Source organism: Rattus norvegicus, chromosome 2 (assembly GCF_036323735.1).
Source record: "Rattus norvegicus strain BN/NHsdMcwi chromosome 2, GRCr8, whole genome shotgun sequence".
In the NCBI taxonomy this organism is placed as follows: Eukaryota; Metazoa; Chordata; class Mammalia; order Rodentia; family Muridae; genus Rattus; species Rattus norvegicus.
Window position 1 is genome coordinate 169,523,988 of NC_086020.1, and position 27,988 is coordinate 169,551,975.

The 27,988-nt window shown below is 42.0% G+C and overlaps 1 protein-coding gene across 1 annotated transcript; it reads left to right on the forward strand.

The window, feature by feature from the left end:
- Positions 1 to 4,480: 4,480 nt before the first annotated feature.
- Ctso (cathepsin O) lies at positions 4,481 to 27,988 on the forward strand. The gene is made up of 8 exons (NM_001427175.1): positions 4,481 to 4,652; positions 13,096 to 13,201; positions 13,754 to 13,893; positions 15,334 to 15,501; positions 16,658 to 16,779; positions 23,811 to 23,974; positions 24,682 to 24,774; positions 26,693 to 27,988. Exons 1-8 carry the CDS (start codon positions 4,545 to 4,547, stop codon positions 26,725 to 26,727), a joined length of 936 nt encoding a protein of 311 aa, NP_001414104.1. The 5' UTR covers positions 4,481 to 4,544; the 3' UTR covers positions 26,728 to 27,988.

The following is a 27,988-nucleotide window of genomic DNA, read 5'->3' on the forward strand; positions in this document are numbered from 1 at the left end:
GCATGCAATCTCGACACTCTAAAAGATGAATACGAAAGATCATGAATCCGGCTTGGACTATATAGTGAATTCTGAGACCGCGTTAGACTACAACATGAAACTGGGTCTGAGAAAAAGCAATAAATTAACAGGGAAAAAAGGATAAAAATGAAGTCTTTCACACAGGCTCTCGGTAATAAATTCCCTACAGGAAGGATGCCCTCCTCATAATGTATGTTGACAAGGTAAACATTAAGAAAACAATTCGATGGATGGCGAATGCATTTATTTACATGCATTATCAAATGCCAGCTTTCCCCCTAAGTGATGTGCAAACATGTGAAGCTCACACCGTTTTGTAGAAGTGTGAATGCCCCCAGATCCATCCTGTCTCACTGTGATCGTCAAACTATTAAGTTACGTCACAAGTGACACTGAGGACCCGAGAAGGTGGTGTGAGAGGGATTAGTGTCATGTCCACAGATTCCAGTCTTAGATTCATGTGACTAAACATACAACCTGGAGCCAGTGGCCACTGTTCTCAACGTTTCCGTTTTCTCATCTTCAAATGGAAATGCTGATGCTAACTACTTATTAGATTTCTAATGCAAGAAGTTCTTATCGTTTTCTTATTAGAAAAGTTAGAATGTCTGAAATGTTTATAAGGTCATGCGATTCGTAAATCACAAATGCCTATCATTTTTAAGTAACAGTGAAAACAGACAACACAAAACTCTCAGAAAAGTCACTTAAGATTAAGACAGAAGGATTAATAACTGAAGAAAACGTAGAAGACTCCAAAGAAAGTAAAAACACAGTAAGGATTTGAATATCATAAAGGTTGAGGAAGCATTAAGGAGATGACTATTATGACTATATAATGACTAAAGCCATTACATAAACACACACACACACACACACACACACACACACACACACACATTCTGGCCTAGAGTATCACTCATGGAGGACATAAAATAGAGGCAGCATAATTGACCTGCAAGATGGCAGCAGATGGTGGCACACTTAATACTTCATATAAGACTGTGGTCGCCCAGCTGTGGTGCTGTGCTAGGCTTCCTCTTTGTGATAGACAGAGGAGCCGCTGTGCCCAGGATGGTTTTAACATCTCTGCTGTGGTCCATCTCCTTCCCTTGCCTGTCCTCTGTATCTGCACTCATTCACCCACTCTGGAGAAAGTCAGCTGTCAGCACAGCTGAGGAGGCTTGCTCACAGACCGGAAGGAAGTCCTATGAGCTTCCCACTCACTCATACTGTCTAAGACCTTAGCAGTGGCCCTGAGCTATCACAACCCTGCCTGTGTCTGGCACAAATGAGTACACAGGCTATGGTATTGTAAGTTCCCATGTTTGGAGATTATACATAGTATAGATAACTAAATTAAGGCTGAAGTAGCTTCCAAACATTATTTTATACATTTGATGAAATTACCTCCTCCTATGTAATGCCATTCTCTGTATTTTATATATTTAGTATTTATAGTATTCCTTTGATAATGTCATATATGTAATGTATTTTTATTATATTTGCCTCCCACTGCTTGAAGGCCCACTCTCACCCCATCCCAACTTCATTCTCCCCTCTTTTTTGGTTGATTTTAAATTTTAAAGTCCAAAGAGGTCAACTTGTGTATGCCATAAACTCATGGGTCACCTACCAGTGCCTGTATCCTTAAATAAAACTTACAACCCGTCCCCATCCACACAAGCCATCAAATATTAGTAGTTCCTGCCACTCTCCTCTATATACACTCATTCTAAAAATAATATTGACCCCTGCTTCTCCCAGATAATAGCCTGCTCAAGGCCCCTAAAATAATCGTATATTTACTACATAGATATAACTCTAATTTCATTCTTACTTGGTCTATGAAGAGCTACATGATCTCTGTTTGTGGTTTTCTTACAGTCACCCATCCTTATTATTTTTAAACTCCACATGTCTGCATTTACTTCCCTTGGGTCTGTGGAACACACTGGATGCATTTCTCCCCTCAGGCTTTTGAATGTGATGCTGCACTAATGGTCACACACACCAAGCTGGGAGTTGCAAGAAGTGGTCTTCGATGTCTCTTTTCTGACCCCTCTATACAAGGGGAACCCAGAGTTAATCCCGTCATCTGGATGCAGAGTTGCCTTGAGGGCCCCCTTGTTAAATGCTTGGTCACTGGGCATTGCTACTGGATAACAATGAACGCCCCTGTGGAAGTTCTTTAGCTCATGCCCTTGAAGTGGCTCTCTACCCTCATGCTCATGCATTCGGTCATTGCCACATCTGTCCCATCTTTCATCTGTGACAAATAGCCAAAAGAATGAAACCGTCTGCCCGATCTTAGACTGAAACCTTAAGAAGCAAAAGCCTATATTAAGTCATTTTTCTTTATCTATTGGTGGTGTCAGCCATTTTGTTATAGTAATGGGAAGCTGGTGGATATGGCTGGGTTATAAATCTCAGAGAAAATTCCGTCTGCGTTTCTGCACATTTCATCTCTGTTTATCTCTGTTGGATGAGCAGTTGCCTAAGAAGAATGCTGTCTTCTCAGAGCCACAGACATGGTTACAGAAGTCATCACTGTAAAGTGAAAATAGAGGCCTCTTTGCTCATGAAGTATTATGAATTTTACCTCAAGTGATAGTGGCTTCTATCACCCACTTTATCACTGTCAGGCTGCAGGAAACTCGTTCTCCAGGACCCATTATAATCTACTCTAAATAAGGTTTCCAGATGCCTTCACTGGGCATGTCATAGCCCTCTACATCTGCAGAACCAACATCTGATTTATAGCTTTTTAGGTACAGGGAGTAACTGTTCTCTGGTGCAGACCTGGTGATAAAAAGTCTGACCTGGGCATGAAGAGAAGCTCCAGGGAGGTCCTTTAGACCCTCTGTGATAAGATGTTTCTCTTGGAAAGTTTAGTGATGCAGATGCAACTGAGATAGAAAGGAGTCCACAGACTCCTGCGTATGCTAATCTCAGCAATTCTTGTGCAAGGGACCCTCCTTTGTAGCTTGCCCATCTCTATGCATTCTCTCCTGCTGTCATTAAACTGAAGTTATTTTCTGATGATAATTTTCTTCTTTTGACAATCCTTTGAGTGAGAAACATTTATACTTAAAGGACCAAACTCAGAATAATTGCTGTGATCGAAAGAAAGTTTATTTGGACTAAATTTAATAAGTTAATATCAACAAACCTCTACTGATTGAATACCCACTATATGTTGTTGGTGCATCAGAGACTAAAGAAATGAAATTGTCGCCCTCATGAAGCTGGCATTACAGAAAAGTGCTGTAGATCAAATGGCTACATATGTTAGAGACAATGGGGCAGTACCTGAAGAGTAAGGTGGAGAGGGGGAGGGGTTTGGGTTTTAAGTAGGGCAGTTGGGGTAGCCTGGGGATGAGGGAATGAGAAAATGGACACTAGGATTATTCAGATACATGCCAGGACAGAAGCTAAGACAGACACGATACAGAACACCCCATTTCTGGGAACCTGATTACAATTTGTCTACATAGGCTCTGCTTTTGGAAAACAGAGAAGGGATAAAAGAAAAACACAGTGAAAAGACTCACTCCAAAACAATAATTTGCATTTCGTGTGCATAAACCTTCTGAGAAGTGGCTAGCTGTCTTCTCCCAAGGGTCACCAGCGACTTGTGATATTTGATCACAGATCTTCAGTCACCCAGATTCCTTAAAGGAAAGCTCTCCAACACTGTACCGGAAACCTCTTAGGCTGAGATGTGTGTGTGCAGACATGTTGACTGGTTTGAACATGTTCCGTTCCTCTTGTTCCTTTTGCACTCTGGAAGCAAGATTTTTAAAACTGACATCAGAGAATTAAAGCAGGGGGTAGGAAGTGAACAGGATGGATTATGAAATAAACTAAGCAAGAAGAAAAATTATGAAATATACTAAGCAAGAAGAAAACAACATAATAAAACAGTAAGAAAAATTAAAGCAACCTTAACAATTAAACAAAGAAATACACAAAACGTGTTCAGCATATAATGAAGTGTTTAGAATTTATTAGCCAAATTTCATCACAAACTTTGGAAGCGGGTGCAGCTGTCTACAAGTGGAGAAATGGCCACAAGAAATTGTGTGGTTTTGTGCAGTAACAGTTTTGTCACTTATTTCTAAAGACCCATAGAAGGACGCGTGTAAATTCAGACACATTATACGTCCACATACAACCTGCTGAATTCAATGTATACACATTCAACGAACACATATTCAATTTGAAACGACAGGAAGAAAAATAATGTGCTTAATCTCAGATGGCAGGAAACACAAGTTTAGTCTCTTCGGGCTGCTGTATAAATCACGCCTTGCTCACTTTCTTATTAGATAAAAGGGAAACCCTTAATGCTTAATAACAGCACTAAAGGTCAGTGATGAGCCCAAGAAGCACCAAACAAACAAAACAGCAGGGACCCCGGCAGCTTTCTACTTCAGGGCGTGCGCCCGACTCAGGCAGTGGGCGGAGCCGAGAAACCGAAAGAGAAAGCGGGCTGGGCGCAGAGGACCTCGGGCGCCGGGATGAAGCCTCACGCGGCCAGCCTTTTGCTGCTGTGTTGCTGCTGTCTCGGCCGCGGGGTCGCCCGGACCTGGCCTTGGAGCCCCCAGCGGGAGGCGGCTGCCTTGCGGGTACCAAGTTCGCTCCCTTTACTTGTCCACTGCCCCGGGGCTCCTAGGGAGGGACCCAAACTCCAAGCGCGCATTTCCCCAGTAGAGCAGCTCCCTAAAAGCCTTGATTTCTCAAGGCAAGGATTAGTATGCTGTGCCCCAAAACACTAAAAGATGTCCAGGGCAAAGCTAAGGGGAACAAGTGCCCTCTCAACTCCAAAGCTTTCCCCACACCAAACCTGTCTCATAGAAAGCCGCCGGCAGAGGGCACTAGCTCCCTCCTGTGACTGGAAGTTCAAATGCCAGGAGCAGCTTCTTAATTCTGAGAGACTTCGAAGATGGATAAATGATTCTCTGTCCTTTATCCATCCACTGTCTACCACTTTACTATGAAGTTCTCTCTGGCTTTATTGCTTTTAAAAATTTTTCATAGTAATCCAATTTCTTTCTGAAATGGACCGAGTGGCTAACCGCGGATACATTTTCCCCAGTAACCAGGGAAACTGGCCGGAATGCGGATTCACACTTGGCCTCAGTTGCTATAGGTGATGCTATCTGACAGGTTTTTAAATCTGAAAAGATGCCATCACCATTTTATTAGAGAAGGAAACTCATCTGCTCTGACTCAGAGTCTGAATTCAAGGATGCTGCTCATGGGCCATTTAATTAGGGTCTCCTGTTGTTTTCTGAGATTTCTATGGGGCTTCATAGCTCAGCTTCCTTCCGCTGTCCTCTTTGGCCTAAGTTGGTTTCAGCTACCCTTGTGTTGTACTCAGATCAAAATGTGTGCCCTTTTTGCTCCCTTTGTTACTTTTAAGCTCATTTCTTGTTATCAGAAGCACTATTTCTCGCCAGAGTCCTTGACCTATGTGTTACCGAGACCTGTTCTTGACTTCATCTCCTGATGGACTAGACCCACTGGGGTGAAGTAGTCAGTATCATGGGTGTTGACAATGTGTTTATTGGCTAAATAGTTTTTTTTAAATCTTGAATGTTGAAGGTCAACGATGTAAGTGTATAATTTCTTTCCTCCTGGCTGAAATAAAGCGAGGTTGCCAACAAAAGCAACTTAAAGAAGGGTCTGCCTTGGCTCACACTTCAGGGGAGAGTCTATCATGATGGGGGTGTCATGGTAGCATGTGTGTGGAGCACCTGTCCACACTAAATCAACATCCAGGAAGGGAAAGACACGGATACTGTCTTCCCAGCTCATTTTCCTATCTTTATTCAGTCCAGAACCCTATCACCTGACACAGTGCCTTTTTAGTTTACGATGGGCTTCCTACCCTAGTTACACTCATCTAGAAGCATCCTCAGACTCGGCTCAAAGGTTTATTTCCATGGATATTCCCAAACCCAGTAAATGTACAGTCAAGATTACAGTCACAGTCACTGATAAATTACAAAATAGAATGTGTGTGAATTGTAATTTACATGCCTACTCATATTTTACTCATGAGGAAATTGAAGCCCCCAGACAAATGTCTAGAAAATGCCACTCTTTTGAAGAGAAATGCAACCAAGGATCCATCTAGGAAGTTAAAGGTTGGAAGTTGAAGAAAACACATAAAAAAATCTTACTACATTTTTAAAACTTCAGGTTAAAAACACCAAAACCGTGTTCCAAGCAGTTCCTGGTAGCAGGAATTTGCCTGCTAAGTTAGATGACCAGTTTTCTGAGAATTTAGTCCTTAAACAATAGCTACAAATTGTGAGTCCCCCTGTATGAATTAAAATATATGATAAGGGAAACTGGCTTGTAAGTCTGAAAAGCTTCATTTTAACAAAATTGTTTCCACTGTTGAATCCCTTGATTGGAGATTCTGTTTTCTTACAAGGCACATTGTGTACAGAATCTACAAAGTTATTTTGTTTCACAATGAAGCGAAACATTTTAAATTATGCTATAAAGTAAAATTGAGTAAGGAAGTACTCTAAATTCCACCGAATATTCCTTAAATGAAAACAAACAGCAGCCCTAACAGCTACCATTTCATTATTACTCAATGAGTCAACGCTCCTCCATAGCTTATTATGGGATGCCTTACATGCTACCTGAAGGAAAAGGAAAGGAAGGGCACTCGCACTCCCACGAGGTAGACTTTGCTTTCTGCTCTTGGTCTCCTGTGAGTATTGGCTGATTCTCTTTTCTTTACCTTAACTTTTCTTGTGGAAAGCAGATGAGAGACTCAGCTTTGTGATACTGTCACAAATAAAACCTCAGGTGGCCTACCTTAGTGGAGGAGAGCTTTGTGTTTCCTTACTGTTTCTGTCCATGCTTAGCTGTGACTTTGAACCTTTGGAGGCAAGGTGCCCTATGGAGCCTGCCGTAGAGGATACCTATTTGTGTCTCTGCAGCAGGGAAACAAGAGGGAAATGCCAGGGCCCGAATTGCCCTCCACCAGTCACCAAAACCAGTCTGCATTCTTAGCCTAGGGGGACATGAGAGGCTATAGAGAGATCAATGGATTCAGTAAGAGTTCTCTTCCTACTTCATTCTGAATAATCTTGATATGCCAATGAGTATGCGGCTTCACAGGCACAGTGAGGAGCTTTCCTTCAACACTGTGATGGCTCGTGCTACGTCTTCATTAAGCAAGTAGATTATTATAACATGTTAAAATGAGCGCTTATGATGAGCCCCAGATATCTGCATTACCTCTTCCAAGTACCCCTCATGCGTGGCTGTTTGAGAACTGCCAGGAAGAGGTGACTTCGAGAGTAGACAATACCGTTCCACAGACATCTTTCCGGTGATGTTTTTAGCTTAAAGCACACATTGTCTAAGTGGAAATATACTAAAAACTATAAAAAAAAATCTTAGATGAGATCGTGTTTGTTCATTTATCCTTCTGACCATCTCCTTGTCCTAATTTATCAATTAACCTGTGTTAGGAACTGATGTAGACTTCATGACACAATGAAGAATAATGTGTGTGGAGGCTTCCAGGTAGTTATAGCTCACTGACACATGTCACCCCGGTAGATATAGTACTGGGGAAGCTGGAAACAACTTTATCTAATGTACTCTGTCTGAAAATAAACAACATGTTATATATGTAGAATACTAGAATTCATCTCTAAGAAGCAGTAGGAAGTCCTGTGCATTAGAAAATAGATTCTCTCAATTATTAAAGGACAAGTAGAAAGTCCCTCTTTAATAAGGGATAACATATTAATCCCCTGGGAATTCCGGATCTGAGGTTTACCATTCCCATGTCTTGAGAGAAATTCCCAGCGATGATTCCATGTTGAGTGCAGTCTGTGTACATTTGTTCTTGCTTAGATTTACCCGACCTTCCAGAGAGAACATTTTCCATGCATACGTGGAACTGATTTCTCACCCACTGCACTTTAAGGCTTGCCAGTGAGGGCTGATAAGATCAAAGCTTAACAAAGAATGAGCTCAGAATGGTAAAAGAAAATGACCTTACAAGATGGGCAATGGTGACTTCATGCACCCCTAGCTTCTTGACAAACTAAGCGAGGAGAATCACTGGAGACATGGCGTTCAAGACTAGCCTTGGTACATAGTGAAAAATTTATCTCTGATTTTGAAGCATGAATAGATGAAAGGCATGTGGTACGAATGGAATCATCATCGGAAAGGAATATCTTCGCTTATATTGGTAGAAAACAGTAAACGAGAGTGCCTACAAGAACGCCTAGATAGCCCTGGGGAAAAGACATCAAATGTCCATGGCCTTCTCCTCTAATAGAATCAACACAAAGCCCCACAATGTGGCTGTCCCTCCAGCCTGTGCCTTACATGTTGAATGGCTATACCCACATATCGGGTGCTGGTTCCATGACTTTAGGAAAAGCAGATACCCGTCTATGCCTCCGTTCATTAATCTGAGACGAGAAGACGAAGTGAGCAAGAACTTCCTGCAGAGGTAGTAGCTCGAAGAACTTGCTTAGAACAGCACTTGGGTTTAGCTAATCTTCCTATCGCTCAACTGTGCTTGGTAGCTATGAACATTCTCTTAGAGAACAAAAAACCCAAGAAATTGGTCCTCAGAATTTGCTTCTTTCTCCAGATGCTCTCAAACCCATGAGAGAAAAAAAATGTGTGTATCTGAATTTGTTCTTTATATTAACAACCAGCAAGAAAAAAAATTTTCTCACTGTTCTTCTCTAGGGGATAGATCGTGGACCTTCCCAACACCCCATGGGTTTCTAGTTGTAGAGATCTGTACTGTCAACTGTCATAAAACAATACTGTGCAACTTTGTTTCTCCTAGTTGGAAAGGTTTGGATAGTCAAGATACCAGGGATGGCTTTCTGATTTCCCAGAAAAATGTTTTCTGCGGAATGTTAAAACTAGGTCCCTTATCTGCAGAGCCATCTTTTATCTGGACCAGATGGAAACAGCCCTTTCTGCTTCTGACTTCCAGTAAACATTGTGGTTTTTTTCTGACTGTGGAAGCATTTCCAAGCACTCCTGAAACAACTTTGCTAGGCCAGCAAAGCAGCAAATTAGAATAAGGAAGAGATTACTTAAGATTATCACATCATTAAATTTTTGTTTTGGAGTGTAGCATGTATGCATGCTGCATGCATATGCGTAACTGCACACGTACACACACAGGTACATGCATGCTTATGCATACATACATGTTTATAAATTTATGCATGCCTGCATAGACGTATACAAAAGCAAGGTTCAGTAACTGCCAAATGTAGAAGAAACTTGGCTGTCAGAAGTCATTTTCGGGGTAGCAAGACAGGGTTTTCTAGAGTCGGGATCTTAAGATGCAGTGTTGATTAGAGAGCTTTGAAGATGTGTGGAACCTATCAAAATCAAAGAGTCAAGTTTTCTCCTATTTTTTAATAAAAACTAGAAAATCTCCTCAAATTCTTTATCCTTAAATTATCTCTCACCAAGGCATCAGCTATCTCATTGTACATCAGTCAATTAAAATAGAAAGTAGGTTACTGTAGTTATCTTCCCCTTGTGTCTGGTGAAAGACTCTTCTCATCAGCTTAATTTTTCTTATATAAGGACTGTCTGACTTCCTCTTCATGTCTTTCCCCCTTAAATGCTGTTGTGATTCAAATCTAAGATCTGGGGTGCTGTTCAATGGTAGAATGTGTGCTTCACATGTGTAATACCCAGATTCTACCCCAATGCCAAGAGCTAAAGGCTTAGATCTTGCATTTGAAAATAGCATGTAGCTTTAGAGACAGTTACCATGTACCTGCTCTCCATCATAGCCCCTGCTCCTCTATGTTGGAACTCACTAAGTCACCATTCCCTGCTCTCTGGCCCAAGACACAGGCTACTGATGCAGTGAGAGGAGACACATGCACATTCACTGCTGCCAAGCTGTGAGACATTTGCTTCAACAGCCAGAATTGAAAACCCAATCGAAAGAACAGAAAACCCCAGAAACGAACTACAATTTCAAACGATGTAAGCCTCATGTTAGGTGAAAGCTAGTATTGAGTTCTAATAGACAGTGAATGCTCCAGGATAGCCTGTTCTGTCGTCATTGCTCTACTATGAGTACATTGGCAGATTGCTTGCACTAGCTAGCCAGTCTTCACTTGTAGCACCACAGGAAACACTTCCTGCACTCTAGCCTAAGCGAGGTGAAAGCATGGACTTTGAATGAAGTTTTCTATAATGATCTGCCTTTAAGAATGAAGATAGAGCTTGAGAATATTTAATTGGACACTCATCCTGCTGTGAGGTGTGTGTGTGTGTGTGTGTGTGTGTGTGTGTGTGTGTGTGTGTGTGTATTTCCTATATTCTGCTAGTAACCAAATTCCAAATTTGTCAGTGAAGACAGTGGGGCACAGAGAGATTGAATATGTACCCTTAGATTGCATTTTGATGATAAGATATTTATTTCTGTTTATTTCAAAATGCAAGCTTGTGCATGTTTATGTGCACAGGGACCTAGGGGAATTATGATTCCTCAGAATCTGGTAGGGAGGAGTTTTGAGTGTTCCTAGAGTTAAAAGGAGGGAGATTAGAGTATTGAGGGAATGACATGGAACGTTTTGTTTTTTTGTGGTATTTTGTTTTGCTTTTGTTTTGTTTTTTTTTTTTTGCAAGACATCAGCAATGATACGTAGATGTACCTGGCAGAGTTCTAGAGAGCTGTGAAAGGCAGGAGTGATTGCAGGGGTGATAACAATGACACATGGAAGTCTGCAACTGGTATCTGGTGTAGCAAGTGAAGGAGACCCTCAATCACAGGAGCCCTACATGGGCACTGGTGCCGTTGTGAGAAACATATCTTAGAGGAGGTCTGGCAAATGTCTTCTAATCATTTACAGTTAAGTCTACTTGTATTTAAAATGGATCAATCTTATATTGTTTTCTTTTAATACTGTTACTCTACTTGGCAATCAGACCTATTGAGCTTTACAAACCCCAAGCATGTTGTAAGTCCCAAGCAACACACTCTGTCTTATGGAAGAGCTCCCTGACCCTATTCTGCTAAAGTGATTCCTTGTGCTAATGTTCTCCTGTGCTAATCTGTGCACCCTTCATGTGTCCGCTCCACTTGATCATGACGTATTGTCTGTCTGAGCACTGATGGGTTTGATTTGTTAGCATTTCAGTAACAATTCTGTAGTCAAGAGAGTTATTCACATGTATTCCTGTTTTCTTGGGATGCCCTTTTCTGGTTTTGACTCAAGGTCACATTGGTCTTCTTTAAGTTGCAAAGTATTCTTTCTTTTTGTTTTCTCTCATATTTGTGTTACTTCTTTCTTATTTATATAGAATTAATTATTGAAGCCATCTGGAGCTAGTGTTTTCTTTCTGAGTCAAATTTCTATTACAGTTTTAATGCTGTGAGTTGATGAAGTTCATGGTTTCTATTTCTTCCATGTCCTGTAATCTGTTTCATAAGCAGGTTTTTTTTAATTTCATAGAAGTTGTAAAATTTATTGACATAAAGTTGCCAAAATAATTAGCTCCCTAATTCCAGAAGCACTGTGATCATAGCTTTTTCCTGCCTGATATCGGTAATTTATGTGTTATTTCCACATTTTACCCTCGTCCTACGCGAATATCTAGGAGAGAACGGGAAGGACCAGTATCAGCTGTTGACTGCAGCATAGCGCTGACCTTGAGTTATAGAGAAAAACAGAGAGAACTGTGACTCAGCCCTGGTTTTGTTGTTGTTTGTCTGTCTGTCTGTCTGTTTCCTGTGCAGGTCATCAAGTCACTGTTATCAACAGTAATCTATCAGAAGACTCCCTGTGTCTGCCCCGTAGAGCAAACCTTAGTACTTGGGCATCAGCTGTCTGCCACCATGGCAACTGCAGCTTCCTTCAGTGGGTTCCTGACAATTCAGCCCCCAGCAGCTCAGCTCCCATAGATGGAGGTTTACCATACAAGCTCCCACAGCCGCATATGCTCTTGACTGCCACGGGTTCCAAACCTCCTGCCTTCTCCAGTCCTACCCTGTCTTCTCTTGCTTAGGAAAGTCATCAACTATCTTCTCAGAGATTCCTGTAAATTCTTTTGCAGTTACCCCCTTTTGGCCTGTGTCGTCATTCTTCATGCAAAAGTACCTTATAAATTTAGTGTTATTTTTGGATGTATTTCTGTGGGTTACAGTCGAAGCATTGCTTCACCACAAGGAAGATCCTGAAACTCAAAAGGACTTCTAAAATTCACTGGTTAGCAGTCCTTCTGGTCATCTTCAGTTAGAGAGAGTTAAGCAATACCATGCTGAGACTCAACTGTGATGTTGCTCAAAACCAACGAAGGCTATTAAGAGGAGGCCGTATGACATTTCACGGGAGCTAATGTGTTCTAGTCGTGTCTTCAGTGCAGGTCACATAGCACATGATAACCTTGTCCTTGTTTTGTTTGCTGGTTTCTAAGTCATAAACAAAAAAAAATTTACGTGCAGAAGTCAGTATGTACACAAGCTAGCACAGAGAAGTGGTCCCTCAAGTCCCATGTAGCACACATGACAAGCCAGTGTTGGGAAATTTAAGAATATTTATAGAAAAAGCAAACCTAAGATGATGAAATACAGAGTTATGGTTATATTTTTCTTCTTCCAGCTAGGTAGGAAAACCAGACCTTCTTTTTGGGAGACCCCTAGGACTGAATCTTTTGTAAAACCTTTTGGCCCAAATGAAAATCCTAGATTCAGCATAAGAGAATGGGAGTTCTTCATTCGTTTATCAACTTAGTCCATTTTCAGTCTTTGTTACTCTACACAGAGAAAAGCAAATGCTGGAAGGCACATTTCCTATGCATAATTATTTAATTATAGTGTGTCACCAGTGTCTAGTGCTTGTCAATGCTTTAAAAGGGATGAGTGTGATAGTCTCGGCATGTGTGGGGAAGAAGAATGACAGATGCATACTCACATTTTGCCAAGCCTGAAAACCAGGTTTGACATTTGCACCCAAAACTACCCGAGTTAGTTTATGACTTCGGAAAACTGAAGTAGGAGATGTATAAAATTTGTTTTCGTTATTTCAGGAAAGCCTTAACAGACACCGATACTTGAACTCTTTCCCTCATGACAACTCCACTGCCTTCTATGGAGTAAATCAGTTTTCTTACTTGTTTCCTGAAGAGTTTAAAGGTAAGGTCTAGCAGTACTATTGATTAATTTCCTGATTTTAACTCTTTATCTAACTAAGGAGTGGTATAATTTGATATTTTTAAATGCCAACTTTGAAGTATGTACCATGTGCTAAACGTAAGGGAAGGGAATTAAGGACTACTTTCTACTAACCGTTGTTTAAGAACTAAATATATTTATATGCACATCCAAGTAGCTGCAATCCTCAAGTGTCTCATCATCCTGATCATTGTCTAGCACCAATTCTGTTTAGAATATTCATGGTTTTGTGGGTAATAATAAAAGAAACAATGTCAATTATATACATTTTTCATGAGTGGCCTAATTCTATCAAGCAAGCCATGTTACATCAGCTCCAGTCCCATTGCTGAAATTTGCATTCACAGCTCTCAGTAAAATGCATTCCCTGTTACAGAAAAGCACTGAGGAAAAATCTCAAGTGACAGGTTGGCGAGGTAGTGACTGGTTTTGCTTGACAAGTTATTCCCACAAAACATCCCTGGAGAAGCCCTTCACCTAATACTTTCTCCATGGTGTCTTCTTTCTGCCTAGCTTTGTATTTGGGAAGCAAACCTGCCTGGGCTCCCAGATACCCAGCAAAAGGACAGACACCTATCCCCAATGTGTCTTTGCCATTGAGATTTGACTGGAGGGACAAGCATGTTGTAAATCACGTAAGAAACCAAAAGACGGTAAGCATGGCATCAGTTTACTCTTTGTTGTCTAAGCATTAGAACATATGTAAGGTCAAATTCAGTTGAACTTGCCAGGAAACTCATGATTTTGTTTTTTGACATAAAACCACACCTCCGTTAAACAAAACAGAAGAGAAGGTTCCGTGATGGAGGAGAGATAGTTATCTAGTTCTGACTTTGAAACCTGCCTGAGTGTGCGTACGTTATCTATAACCATTGCCCTCTGTGCATGTATAAGTCAAGATATATCCCAGTAGCCACACTACTATGCAAACTGGGGACTAACATCTGGAAGGTAAACAGAGTTACTGGCTGAGTACGTGATTGAAAAAGAAAGTGCACCAGAGAATGAAATGAATCTAGTCACAGTGTCTGGATTTATAATCCTCACGTCATCCTCTGAGCTCTGTCAAAAAACAAGTTCTGCATGCTCGCTCCTTTTAACGTCATATATCACCCAACCCGTGTCTCTAGAAGTGCTGGCACTGTAGTTTCAAGGCTACATACACTTGTTACAGATCAGCTCTGTCCAACTTTCATGGTAAAGGGAGAATGGATATGGGACGACCAGATTACGTCATGGTGCTTAAAAACGTTTTGAAACACTTTTAAAACAAATTTTAAAAACCCTAATAAACAAAGCAATACTTTTTGGGTTTGCTTGTTGAAGGTTCAACAAATATATAATGGCAACAGAGGATATAAAAATGTCAGTGGAATGTAGCATGAGAAGGACCCACATTATGCTCTCCAATATGGGTGCTGAGAGGAAAGTTTTGTGGGGTGGTTGTCAAGTAAGAAAGAAAATAGCAGCACTGTGTGGGATGGGTGTGACTTGTAATATATAGTGTTGTTAAGAGCATCACCACACAAGTACACCCAAGACTTCCGTGTGCTAGTTCTGCAGGATACAGTGTGGTCTTATGATTGTGCTAAGTTTTCAACTTCTTAACCTGCCCTCTCCTTCCTCCCCTCCCTCCCTCCCTCCCTCCCTCCCTCCCTCCCTCCCTCCCTCCTTGCTATTTTTATGGAGTGTACAGACTTTCATGTGGCTTCTATTCCGCCCCTAGGGACACCTCCTTTCCTTAGAACCCATTTATTCTCTTCCGAGAAGCAGTGATTCATAAGCAGAAGTTACCGACTAATCATAAAACAACCCTCTTTCCAAGTGTTTTCTTGACCACCCCTAGTTCTTTAGCCTGGCTCACTTACTTTGCAGTAGTGACATTACAAGTTAGTTTTAATAAATAATGTGATGGCCATGCTCGAGAGAGAATTTTAGTCTCATTTTGAATGAATGCTTATTTTATAGGTTTCTGCTTTCTGGAAACTTTCTTTTTATTACTATTAATATCTATATATGACTGTATCTAGAGACACTGATACATTTAACTAGGTACTGTGTGTGAGCATTCACTATTCCTGTCTTCCGAGCAGTGTGGAGGATGCTGGGCCTTCAGCGTGGTCAGTGCAGTAGAGTCAGCTGGTGCGATCCAAGGGAAACCCCTGGATTACCTGAGCGTGCAGCAAGTCATTGACTGCTCCTTTAATAATTATGGCTGCCGCGGTGGCTCTCCTCTCGGTGCCTTGAGCTGGCTAAATGAGGTAATCATATCTGCTTTATATTCCCTGATTTCCTCGCATGTGCTGTGTTCACAGAATCCAGTCACTCCTATATTAAGCAAAGTTCAGTGTTCAGAAATCTAAGTAGACAACGCTTGAATGACTTAATCAGGAAAAAGATATACTGTAGGGAATCAAACCAAGGCCAGGCTTGTGTTAGGCCAGAGCTCAGACCCTGACGATACTAGAAGTAATGGCTTCCAAGCAAATTAGCTATCAATATATCAAGGGGTAAAGACATCTTAAATACATTTTGAGAAAGGTGTTATAAAGATTTCTTCACTTTTCTTAATTTTCTCATGGAAATGTGTCATATAATTTCTCACAGACATTAAAACATGCAGGCACTGGTCTCCATGGTTGTCCTGAAAGACATTAGAAGGGACAGCACAGGTCAGCTAGCTTTGTAACCATAGATGAAGAAATGTGCATGGGAGGTTGAAATCATGTCACCAAGCCAGATAAAACTGCATGCCGAGCCCCTCACATCCCACTGAAGCCCTTTGTCACAGTCTAGTTTTGTCATTTTTTTCTCTCTGACTCTTCCACATCCAGTACCAGGGACATGAAGTGAGAAAATAAGGGGCCATTGTAAAAGTCAAGTCAGTGTTGTCCAAACCCAAAACCTCCCAATCCACATTCACCATATAGGCCAGTGACTGCTCTAGATGATACATTACAGAAAACAGTGATTGTGCCCCGACCCTTAGAAGAAGCTCAGCACACGGACCTACAGACGACCATAGGAAATGCAGCACATCAAGAGCTATTTCAATAATATCAGGGAAGAATATTTGGCCACTGTCTAGCCACAGAGTATCACTGTCTGAGTCTTCAGAGCCCTGGAAGGAAAGTGTGTTGCCCTATTGTGTCCTCAGCAAAAAGATGGCAAGACTTTATTAACATATATACGGTGGTTCTAGAGAGGGAAGGCATAAGAAAAGAATTAAAAGTTAAGGACTCTTGTTTTCTTGGATGTTTGATACAAGTACCTGGTGATTTCAGTCAGGATTTTAAGACCAAAAGGCCCACAAGCTGCTTCGGTGAGGCCTGGCCTCTTTGGCTGCATTGAAATAAACTCTACTGAACCCTTCAGACAACTGGCAGTGAATGAACACTTTGTGACTGTTTCCTCTAGACACAGTTGAAGTTGGTGGCGGATTCACAGTACCCATTCAAGGCAGAAAATGGCCTGTGTCGCTACTTCCCTCCATCACAATCTGGAGTTTCAGTCAAGGGTTTTTCTGCATATGACTTCAGGTAACTGACACGTGTGTGTGTGTGTGTGTGTGTGTGTGTGTGTGTGTGTGTGTGGTGTGTGTGTGTGGTGTATATGTGTGTGTGGTATGTATGTGTGTGTGGTGTGTGTGTGTGTGGTGTGTATGTGTGTGTGTGGTGTGTGTATGGTGTGTGTGTGGTGTGTATATGTGTGTGTGGTGTGTGTGTGTGGTATGTGTGTGTGTGTGTGTGGTGTGTGTGTGTGTTGTGTGTGTATGGTGTGTATGTGTGGTGTGTATGTGTGTGTGGTGTGTGTGTGTGGTGTGTGTGTGGTGTGTGTGTGTGGTGTGTGTGTGGTGTGTATGTGTGTGCTCTGGTATGTGTGTGTGTGGTGTGTGTGTGTTGTGGTGTGTGTGTGTGTGGTGTGTATGTGTGTGTTGTGTGTGTGTGTTGTGGTGTGTGTGTGTGGTGTGTATGTGTGTGGTGTGTGTGTGTGGTGTATATGTGTATGTGGTGTGTGTGTGTGTGGTGTGTGTGTGTGGTGTGTGTGTGTGTGGTGTGTGTGTGAGGTGTGTGTGTGTGTTGTGTGTGTATGGTGTGTATGTGTGGTGTGTGTGTGTTGTGGTGTGTGTGTGTGTGGTGTGTATGTGTGTGTTGTGTCTGTGTTGTGGTGTGTGTGTGGTGTGTATGTGTGTGGTGTGTGTGTGTGTGGTGTGTATGTGTATGTGGTGTGTGTGTGTGGTGTGTGTGTGTGTGGTGTGTGTGTGGTGTGTTTGTGTGTGGTGTGTATGTGTGAGGTGTGTGTGTGTGGTATATGTGTGTGTGTGTGAGGTGTATGTGTGTGGTGTGTGTGTGTGGTGTGTGGTATGTATGTGTGTGTGGTGTGTGTGTGTGGTGTGTATGTGTGTGTGGTGTGTATGTGTGTGGTGTGTGTGTGTGTGGTGTGTATGTATGTGTGGTGTGTGTGTGGTGTGTGTGTTGTTTATGTGTGGTGTGTATGTGTGTGTGGTGTGTGTGTGTGTGTGGTGTGTGTGTGGGGTGTATGTGTGTGTGTGGTGTGTGTGTGTGGTGTGTGTGTGGTGTGTGTGTGTGGTGTGTGTGTGTGTGGTGTGTGTGTGTGGTGTGTATGTGAGTGCTGTGGTGTGTGTGTGTGGTGTGTATGTGTGTGTTGTGTGTGTGTTGTGGTGTGTGTGGTGTGTATGTGTGTGGTGTGTGTGTTTGTGGTGTGTATGTGTATGTGGTGTGTGTGTGTGGTGTGTGTGTGTGGTGTGTGTGTGTGTGGTGTGTGTGTGGTGTGTGTGTGGTGTGTGTGTGTGTGGTGTGTGTGTGTGTGGTGTGTGTGTGTGTGGTGTGTGTGTGTGTGTGGTGTGTGTGTGGTGTGTGTGTGTGTGGTGTGTGTGTGTGGTGTGTATGTGTGAGTGTAGTGTGTGTGTGTTGTGTGTGTATGGTGTGTATGTGTGGTGTGTATGTGTGTGTGGTGTGTGTGTGTGGTGTGTGTGTGTGGTGTGTGTGTGGTGTGTATGTGTGTGCTCTGGTATGTGTGTGTGTGGTGTGTGTGTGTGTTGTGGTGTGTGTGTGTGGTGTGTATGTGTGTGTTGTGTGTGTGTGTTGTGGTGTGTGTGTGGTGTGTATGTGTGTGGTGTGTGTGTGTTGTGGTGTGTATGTGGTGTGTGTGTGTGTGGTGTGTGTGTGTGGTGTGTGTGTGTGTGGGGTGTGTGTGTGAGGTGTGTGTGTGTGGTATATGTGTGTGTGTGGTGTATGTGTGTGGTGTGTGTGTGTTGTGGTGTGTGTGTGTGGTGTGTATGTGTGTTGTGTGTGTGTTGTGGTGTGTGTGTGGTGTGTATGTGTATGTGGTGTGTGTGTGTGTGGTGTGTGTGTGTGTGTGGTGTGTGTGTGGTGTGTTTGTGTGTGTGTGGTGTGTGTGTGGTGTGTTTGTGTGGTGTGTGTGTGTGAGGTGTGTGTGTGTGGTATATGTGTGTGTGTGTGAGGTGTATGTGTGTGGTGTGTGTGTGTGGTGTGTGGTATGTATGTGTGTGTGGTGTGTGTGTGTGGTGTGTATGTGTGTGTGGTGTGTGTGTGTGGTGTGTGTGTGTGTGGTGTGTATGTATGTGTGGTGTGTGTGTGGTGTGTGGTGTTTATGTGTGGTGTGTATGTGTGTGTGTGGTGTGTGTGTGTGTGGTGTGTGTGTGGTGTGTATGTGTGTGTGTGTGGTGTGTGTGTGTGGTGTGTGTGTGGTGTGTGTGTGTGGTGTGTGTGTGTGTGGTGTGTGTGTGTGGTGTGTGTGGTGTGTGTGTGGTGTGTATGTGAGTGCTGTGGTGTGTGTGTGTGGTGTGTATGTGAGTGCTGTGGTGTGTGTGTGTGTGGTGTGTATGTGTGTGTTGTGTGTGTGTTTTGGTGTGTGTGGTGTGTATGTGTGTGGTGTGTGTGTTTGTGGTGTGTATGTGTATGTGGTGTGTGTGTGGTGTGTGTGTGTGGTATGTGTGTGTGTGGTGTGTTTGTGTGTGGTGTGTGTGTTTGTGGTGTGTATGTGTGTGGTGTGTGTGTTTGTGGTGTGTATGTGTATGTGGTGTGTGTGTGTGGTGTGTGTGTGTATGTGGTATGTGTGTGTGTGTGGTGTGTTTGTGTGTGGTGTGTGTGTGAGGTGTGTGTGTGTGGTGTATGTGTGTGGTGTATGTGTGTGTATGTGGTGTGTGGTATGTATGTGTGTGTGTGGTGTGTGTGTGTGTGGTGTGTGTGTGGTGTGTATGTGTGGTGTGTGGTGTGTGTGTGTGGTGTGTATGTGTGTGCTGTGGTGTGTGTGTGTATGTGTGGTGTGTATGTGTGTGTGTGGTGTGTATGTGTGTGGTGTGTGTGGTGTGTGTGTGTGTGGTGTGTGTGTGTGTGGTGTGTATGTGTGTGTGTGGTGTGTGTGTGTATGTGTGGTGTGTATGTGTGTGTGGTGTGTATGTGTGTGGTGTATGTGGTGTGTGTGTGTGTGGTGTGTGGTGTGTGTGTGTGGTGTGTATGTGTGTGCTGTGGTGTGTGTGTGTATGTGTGGTGTGTATGTGTGTGTGTGGTGTGTATGTGTGTGGTGTGTGTGGTATGTGTGTGTGTGGTGTGTGTGTGTGTTCATATTTCTGCATGATCTGTTTTCAAAATTAATGACTTTGTTTTAGGCACCCTTGCACACTCTTAGTTCAGAACCAAGTTCCTACTAACGAGTTCAACTGATAGTCACAGTGAGGTGTCAAAGAAGGCCATTAATGAGAATCTGTGTCTTCTTCTATGCATAGTCATACTATAAATATGAAATTTAAAATGAATATCTTTTAGCTGAGTTTAAAGCTATAAGTTATATCTACCACCACTCACAAAATTCAGAAGCTAAAACAGTGAGCCCTTTTCTCAGTCTTAATATTTGAGTCTGTCCAAATTCCCATTGTATGGAATACAATGGATTTGGATTAGATATGGAATACAAGTGATTTGGATAATCACTCCCAGATTACATACCAAGAAACCCTTTAAACACTATATTCTTTGCAGTTTTCAAGTAAGCAACTGTTAGAAAAACCCAGGCCAAACACATTATAACTTGAAGCTAACAGTGTAAAACTGACGATAAGATATGTAGCATGCTGGTAGAGCGAGTGTGATGGTGATGCAGGATGACTAAAGTCTGTCAAAAGGGAAAGAAGAGTGCTGGAAATGGAAAAGTAGGCGACTCTAGGTGAGTTCAAGTGTAAATAGTCTTTAAAACATCTTTAAAATCACATGAAAAAAACAAAGCTGGCTAGAGAATTCTTTAGGCCGTTTAGTACCAGAAATGAGTAGAAGGGACATTTAGAATAGGAAGTTGGACAGCAGAAGCAAGCATCTCCAGACACCGTTGCTAAATGTGTTTTGGGTTATTATGCCATCGTTGAAAAATCACAAGGAATAAAAGAATTTAACTCAGACAAGGGCATAGAGTGTCCTGTTGCTTACTCTTGCTTGATCCCACTGCCATCTACATAACTGCAATTAGGGTTGAAATTAGATCTTTGAACAAAATATAGCCCTTTCAATGAAAGTATATGTGCCCAGAACACTAGATTGTCAACACAGCTCCTGCTTCAAAGGACGTGAACATGACCCTAAGAACTCACAATAAAACCTTTCCTCTATGGCTGGTTGCACAGGATTCTGGCTATAAGGACCTTGGCCACTGTCTCCATAGGGAGTGGAGGTAATCCACTTCCTCAAATAAGAAAACATGTCCTTAAAAGAGTGGGAAGAGGACTCCTCTTGGGGAAAGGATAGTGTGTAGTCCAAGAAAGGGCTGCCCTGGAGGAATCTTCCTGAGCTATTAAATTTGATTTAATGAGCTCATGAAGGTCATGACATGCGTATTGTTCCAACCAGAGAAAAGGAGTGCACAGCTCCTGAAACAGAGGACTGCTTAGCATGTTTGCACAGCATGAGGAGACCAATGTGTCTCCCATGGAGAAAAGATCAAGGCCCTCACATGAGGACCTGGCACAGGAGTAAAGGAGTATGGGGGTGAGAATTGGGGTATATTCATCTCACGAGGAGCAGGTGATGCACGTGTCTTGATGGGAGAGTCTAAACTTTGGGGAGTGAAAAATTGAAAAAATTGAATTAGCAGAGTGCAGCAAGGAAATATCAGCACAGTTGAGAGATGTGTGCAGTGGCCACAAGATACCTTGGCCTGGGAGAGGAGAGACAATAGGGCAAAGTACTCTGTTCTTCAGCCATAATCTTATTTATGACTTGAGGCCAATGGCTGAGGAACTCTGGGCCTCATCAAAACTGATATCAATCAGTTACAAGAGCCTAAGATGAGGGTGCCTGTGAGGCAAAATAGCATCAAGCTAGCTGTCTTCCATGGACAATTGTTCCTCAGATCCAGGGCTTGGATGACTCAAACTGGCTTGTGTGAACTGCTGTGCAGATGACCAAAGGGAAGGAAGTGACTGCCGTGCAGGGGGTCCAGGCACAGGACAGGGCGTATTATCACACCAAGCTCTCAAGAAGAAGAGATAATATCCAGATATCAATAATAGAGAGTATTGGCCTTAAATCATAAACCTGGTGACAAGAAAATTTAAGGCTGTTCTTTGAGGACTATAGATTTTATAAGTTGTTGATTTGTGGAATAAAATGTAAGCATATGAAAATCTACACTGGCTCTTGGCGATATAGTTCATATGGGATTGATGGAGGGAACATAGATAGTGCAGGCCTCAGGGTTTAACTTGGAGAAAGCCACACTCTCGGCAAAAGGAATAACGTCAGTGTTACTTGATCAGATATTCAAGATCAAATGAGCAGGTATCTGAGGGTCATGACCATGGGCTAGCTTATGTCGAATCTCTATGCTCCCTCAGTCTGCTCTAGGCAGGATTATTGCTAAATTATTCCAGTGGCTCCCTAGCTGGCACTGAAGAATGGTTGCATTCTGAGGCTTCTCTGCCTGAATCCTTAGCATCTCTCCAGGTGTCCCTTAAACTGGATTATTGATGAGAGGGACTTAACATGCATCCTTTGTTCTCTTAAATAGATGGGGACCATTGTATTCGGATAAATATAGACAATATATATGAATTACAACATATTCAAAGGATTTTAAGACAAAAAGGTTGTATTGTATACTACAACCCAGGGTGAACTGAATTAGTTCTTGGGTTACTGAGAAGGCAGAGAAAGGTTATAAGGTTTGAGTAAACCTTACAAGATTTATTATAGATTTATTATATAGGATGAAAACTAATGCTAGACACACCACACGACATTCAGTCTACTAAATTCTATAATTTCATACTTGTATGGGTGGAAGATGGTGTAACTACAGTATACAGGTGGGTTTGAACCCAGCATTTGAGAAATCTGATGCCAGTCTTTGGGCATGGGAACTTTTACAATTTTATATTCCTCTCGCTCCCCGTATTTTTGGAATGCCTCTGTGCATCAGTTATTAGAGGAAACTTTCCAAGTGTAAAAGCTGAATCTCAGGCAATAGTTTGAAAGACCCCTTGTGCACAATGCAGTCACCATTTCTGTTGTAGTCAATTGCACTGACAGGCTTTCAGACAGCCTTCATCTGTAGACTCTCCCCTTGCTGGAAACACGCTGCAGCGGGCACGGTAAGGAAGCATTTACTCTGAAAGCTGCTAATCCTTCATAGCTTGTGGTAGCAATAAACCACCACATGCTATCTTTACAGCCTGAACTGTCAATACCATGGTTTCAGTACCCTGCACCCACGGGCTGGCCTTTGAAAGAGGTAAACAGTTAGTGGGTTGATCACACACATTTGAGATGGATGACAGCCAAATGTTGTGTAACATTAGATTTTGCTATAAACCAGTAATTGTAAAAGTAGCAACGGTTTGCTTTGCAGTCTTGGTAACCTAGGTAACCTAGCACCTAGCTCTCCTGGCATCCTGAATCTCCTTGTTGTTTTTGACGCCTCTTCCAGCTCTTCTCCGAGTCAGCCTTCGTTGTAATCCCAGCACTTAACATTCACTGACAAAAGTGGATCCTGTTGTCTTTCAGATACTCATCTCTAGAGGTGTCAAAGTATTTTCCATTATCAAAACTTTACACTCTCTATTATTAAAAGGAACCCTGCAGTTTAATGGGATGCTTTGTTTCCTGAATACAAAACATTTTTCCACATCGCCTTATGAGCCAGAGCTGGCTCCATAACTGAGTTCTGGCTAATGAGATCCACACACCCAAAAGAGTTATTTCCTGGAAATCTTCCCAGAGGAATGCAGAGTTTCTCCTCCGTGTTTCATGATGATTGGAATATGTGTTAAACATCTAGAGGACCTAAAGTCCTGGGCCCTGAGAGGACTGCAAAATGGAAATATTTCATAGCAAAAGATATGGAAAGAGGGTGAGCTCCTAATATCCTTTAGTCCCATACAGTCCTGGATGTCAACTTCTCTTGGATTTTAATATCTGTGCATACAACTTTTGGGATCGCTTTCAAACATATAGCGATTTAAAACAGATTTGAAGTATCATTTTTACTTTTACCGTAAAAGCTAATCCTTCAACTATGTATATATATCTTCCTTTGGTAGTAACCAAGAAGATGAAATGGCCAGAGCCCTACTGTCCTTCGGCCCTTTGGTTGTGATAGTTGATGCAGTGAGCTGGCAGGATTATCTGGGGGGCATAATCCAGCATCACTGCTCCAGTGGGGAGGCAAACCACGCGGTTCTCATCACAGGCTTTGATAAAACAGGTATGTATGTACTAGCTCAACAAATCCCTCTTCAGATGGGGCTCATAACTAAGGCTACCTGAAGGCTGCTGAGATGTTCTGTTGTGCCTCAGAAGTTGCCTGCTCCTGGTCTTCATGGAATTGTCTTGGCAGCTCAATCGGGCTTTAATACCCCTCCCCCCTCCCCTCCCCCCCCTCTCTCTCTCTCTCTCTCTCCTCATCTCCTCATCCTTCCCTTCCTTCCTCCATCCCCCCTCTCTCGGTGTACATGTGGTCCTAGGCATTTAATCTTGTGGCTTTCATATACAAGACCAGCACTGAGCTATAGCCTAGTCAGTGACTGATAATTTAAAATTCACATAAAGTGAATGTTTCATCTGCGATATTTAGGGTTTAAGTGTTGGCAGGAGTGAAGGACCTGAGAGTTTATCATTCGTGTTTAACACTCCACCTGCTAATTCCATGGGAACGCATTTGCCTTGGCCTATTAGCCTCTGTCATAAAAAAAAAAAAAATGAACTCAGAGTCCGCTGTATAGGCTGACAGAATAAGCACAGTTCAGGTTTACTGAGCTGCCTACAGCAAACAATTTACAGAAAGTCAATGCACATCATGGCTTTGTCTTCATAGTGTGCTTCTCACAGCAAATACATTGCCATAGGAAGTCTATTTGTTCCTAATCAATATGGGTTTACCACTGTGTCTTAGCATCCACCTTACCATTGTAGGAAATACTCCATATTGGATGGTGCGAAACTCCTGGGGAAACTCCTGGGGAGTAGAAGGCTATGCCTACGTGAAAATGGGAGGTAATGTTTGTGGTAAGTCATGAATTTGTGTTGAAATATGAAGGCTAAATATGAAGGGCTCTTTGAATATATGACATGACGTGAATGCTTACAATGGGCTCAGTGTCCTTTTGTGGTGTTAATTTTATTGCCTTCCCTGTTAGTGAGAAATGAAGTTTTTCATACTGCCTTATTAAACACACATACAAAAATGAAAAAATATTGTGTGCGTGTGTGTTAAAACAATGATTTAACAAATCAACTACTTTTATACTCCATTTAGATTATTGACCTACCCCAGAACATGTCCCTGCTCCCAATTGACTTTTTATAGTGTATGAATTGCCCTAATTGTTCAAGATATTTAAGAGTAGCTAAGGCAACAGGTGGGAGGTAGAGCATTTGCATAGCATGCTCTAGGCTCTGGACTTGATCTCCGATACAGCAAAGGCAAGGGAAAAAATAAGAATTAGGTTTTCTTGGTGTTAAAGTGTGAAAATCTGTACAACACGCTTTTTGTACAGATTTGCAACCTGTTACCCGGAAAAGGCTCACAAAAAATGCCCATTGTAACTGCAAGGTTTGCCAAATAGGCAGATGCCTTTATATTGTACAACAAACCCAACAAAAAAGCAAATGGTGGAAAGAGGTGGTTTAGTATTCTACCACTGATGCAGAAACGTGTACTCAGAACTATAGTGTAAGATTTGGGTCTGGAAAATCATCATGGTTTCCACATCTGCTTAGAGTTCAACTAAATGGCCGTAGAAACACTCATTTCTCATTGTAATGAGTTCTAACCATGTGGCACACAAATCTTCACAACTTTCAGGTTTTTTATGGCTCTGAGACAGATAAAAAAAAGTTGCAGCAAAATTCGAGATTAGGTGTTCCACTATAAGATAGTGAGAAAGATAAGATAGCGTAAAGCCTATTGCCTTTGCAAAAGTTAATAACTAACCTGTCCTATTAGACAGTTAAATGATTTCCATACTGGAAGTAGCCAACTTAACAGAGCAAAAGCAGCCACCCAGACCCTTATTTCTCAGTCAGCATCATGGCTGCTTTTGTGCCATTGGGACTCCCAGCTGAGAGCCTGCTGCCCATGAGCCTCTCCTGCTGACTCACATAGCTTTTTAAACTGCAGGGAGCTGTGTCTAGTCTGCTCTAAAAGTTGACTGTGTCAAAAGCTCTGACCGAAGTGTGTGGTTCGGTGAGTCCAGTGCACACAATGAAGATGTGGTTCATAATTGCCTCCGTGGCTCTGTCTTTCCTCACCTCTCAGACGTCTTCTTCCCTCTATCTGCTTTCATAGTCTGAATCTCCAGAGGCCTTCTGGTTACTGACTGCCCTGGGATCCAAATGCCTCCTGAGCATATTTCCTGAGCATAGTATACCCAGGGCTGTCCACATTATTACAATGAACAGTAAAAGGCAGAGACTATTCCATAATCCAAGGAAATTCAAAAATATTGGTCAATAAAATGAAATTCTATTTCCAAATGGGGTCTTCACGCTTTCACTGTGATGGCTGGTTCTGTATTCTGATGCGCCAAGAAAGCCTAAACACTTGTGTTTTATTAAAATGTAGTAAACTCTTAATATAAGAAGTTACATTTTTGGAAATTTTGAAATAATTCCATAAGTATTTGAAATAGAATTATTCCTTAGCAGATACACATCACGGCAGCACAGATCTTATATATGTTCACATATGCAGCTGGCAAGCAGGATTGTGGCTTGACTTTTGGAACGAAAATCTTAAGTGTCTCTTCCAGTGTTTGCCTTTAATGTTGCCTTGCATTTATTGACAGCTAGACATAACTGCTATTTTGTTAGTGAACACTAAGTCATTCTAAACATAAGTGAAAAATTCAAATTGTAAAGCAAATTGCACAGAGGAAATTGATTGCTATTAATACTTTTTATCCTTTTTTATCCTTTGGATCAGGCATTGCAGACTCTGTTGCTGCTGTCTTCGTGTGATCATGGAGTGTTTTGGAATCCTTATGAGACAACTACTAAAATGATGTGCTTCAGGTTTCAACAACTCATCTACAGACAGATTCTAAGAGAAAACTGGCATTTTGTAAAGCAACATAGGACATTCTATTTTTGCCAAGAGATGGACAGCCGAAGTTCCTAGGAAATCCCCCAGCACACTGACTGATCAACGGAATCTGTGGGACAGTCCATACCTCTGAGAGTTTGGTGGGATCAGAAGTCACATAGTATCTGGGAGCAGATGGGATTTTTGCTTGCTTATTGTCTTTCTGGCTATCCTAATGAAGTACTTTGGTCAGGTTGAGTCAAAGAAGTGATGAGAATGTGTTTTCCTTTGTGACTTACAATCACCAGTTTTAGATTAGCTCTTCTATAAGAACTCCCAACCTGATGTCGTGTGTACCTCGCAATTACAGTGGCCTTCTGAAATGGAGTGCCATGCGTCCAGATTTGAAATATCAGTGGCTTCATCTCGGCAAGTGAAGCTTACTCTAGACAGTAGAACAACTATACACAAAGAAGAAATGGGAGAATCCCATCTTCAGAGGGCCAGCCCAACTGAAGTTAATTGAAGCACATGACAGCTATGTGATAGGGAGTACCCTACACTACTTCCTGGAAGACATAATTTCTATAAAGCCTCACTATCAAGCATCCAAAACTCTTAGCTTCTTGCGTTCTTCCCTCTGTAGTAGACAACAAAGCATGTCCCACCTTTATTCCCTCTTGGCCTTTACCATACGGTTTCTATGGTTTCCTGGTGGTTCACCTTCCAATCTAACTCAGACCCATTGTTGATATTCCATTTCTGTGGCCCAATCCCTTATTTTTAAAAAATAAGTTCTCTGACACCCGCTCACATTGCTCCTTGTTTATGTCCTTCATTAGAATAGCAGCATTGAGAACAAAACTCCTTACTCTTTTGTCTGTACCAGTGAGAAGCAATCTCAAACAGTTGTGCAGAGCCTGGAGTGTAGAGAAATGGCAGAAGAAACATTTCTTCTTAACATTTTGAATAAAGTGGTCTAATTACCGGAGGAATCCAGAGCAAAATTTAGTTCAGCTATAGTTTTTGTTAATGACCTTTAGTATGCTATCAGCAACTTTTTTAATACCCAGTTTCAAAAGCAGAAGAAGTTTCAAATTTTCAAAATGGCTGTTATCCTCTAACTGTTCTGAATTGATAGCATTTATTAAAAAAAACCTACATTTGATTTTGAATTAAAAAGAAATTGTTCTTAAA

What these genes read in the sequence shown, in the direction of transcription:
- Ctso (NM_001427175.1), top strand. Translation starts at nt 4,545, where the DNA reads ATGAAGCCTCACGCGGCCAGCCTTTTGCTGCTGTGTTGCTGCTGTCTC. An exon ending in GTTTCCTGAAGAGTTTAAAG is followed by an intron (nt 13,202 to 13,753) that starts GTAAGGTCTAGC and finishes CTTTCTGCCTAG; the next exon opens with CTTTGTATTTGGGAAGCAAA. An exon ending in AATGGGAGGTAATGTTTGTG is followed by an intron (nt 24,775 to 26,692) that starts GTAAGTCATGAA and finishes CCTTTGGATCAG; the next exon opens with GCATTGCAGACTCTGTTGCT.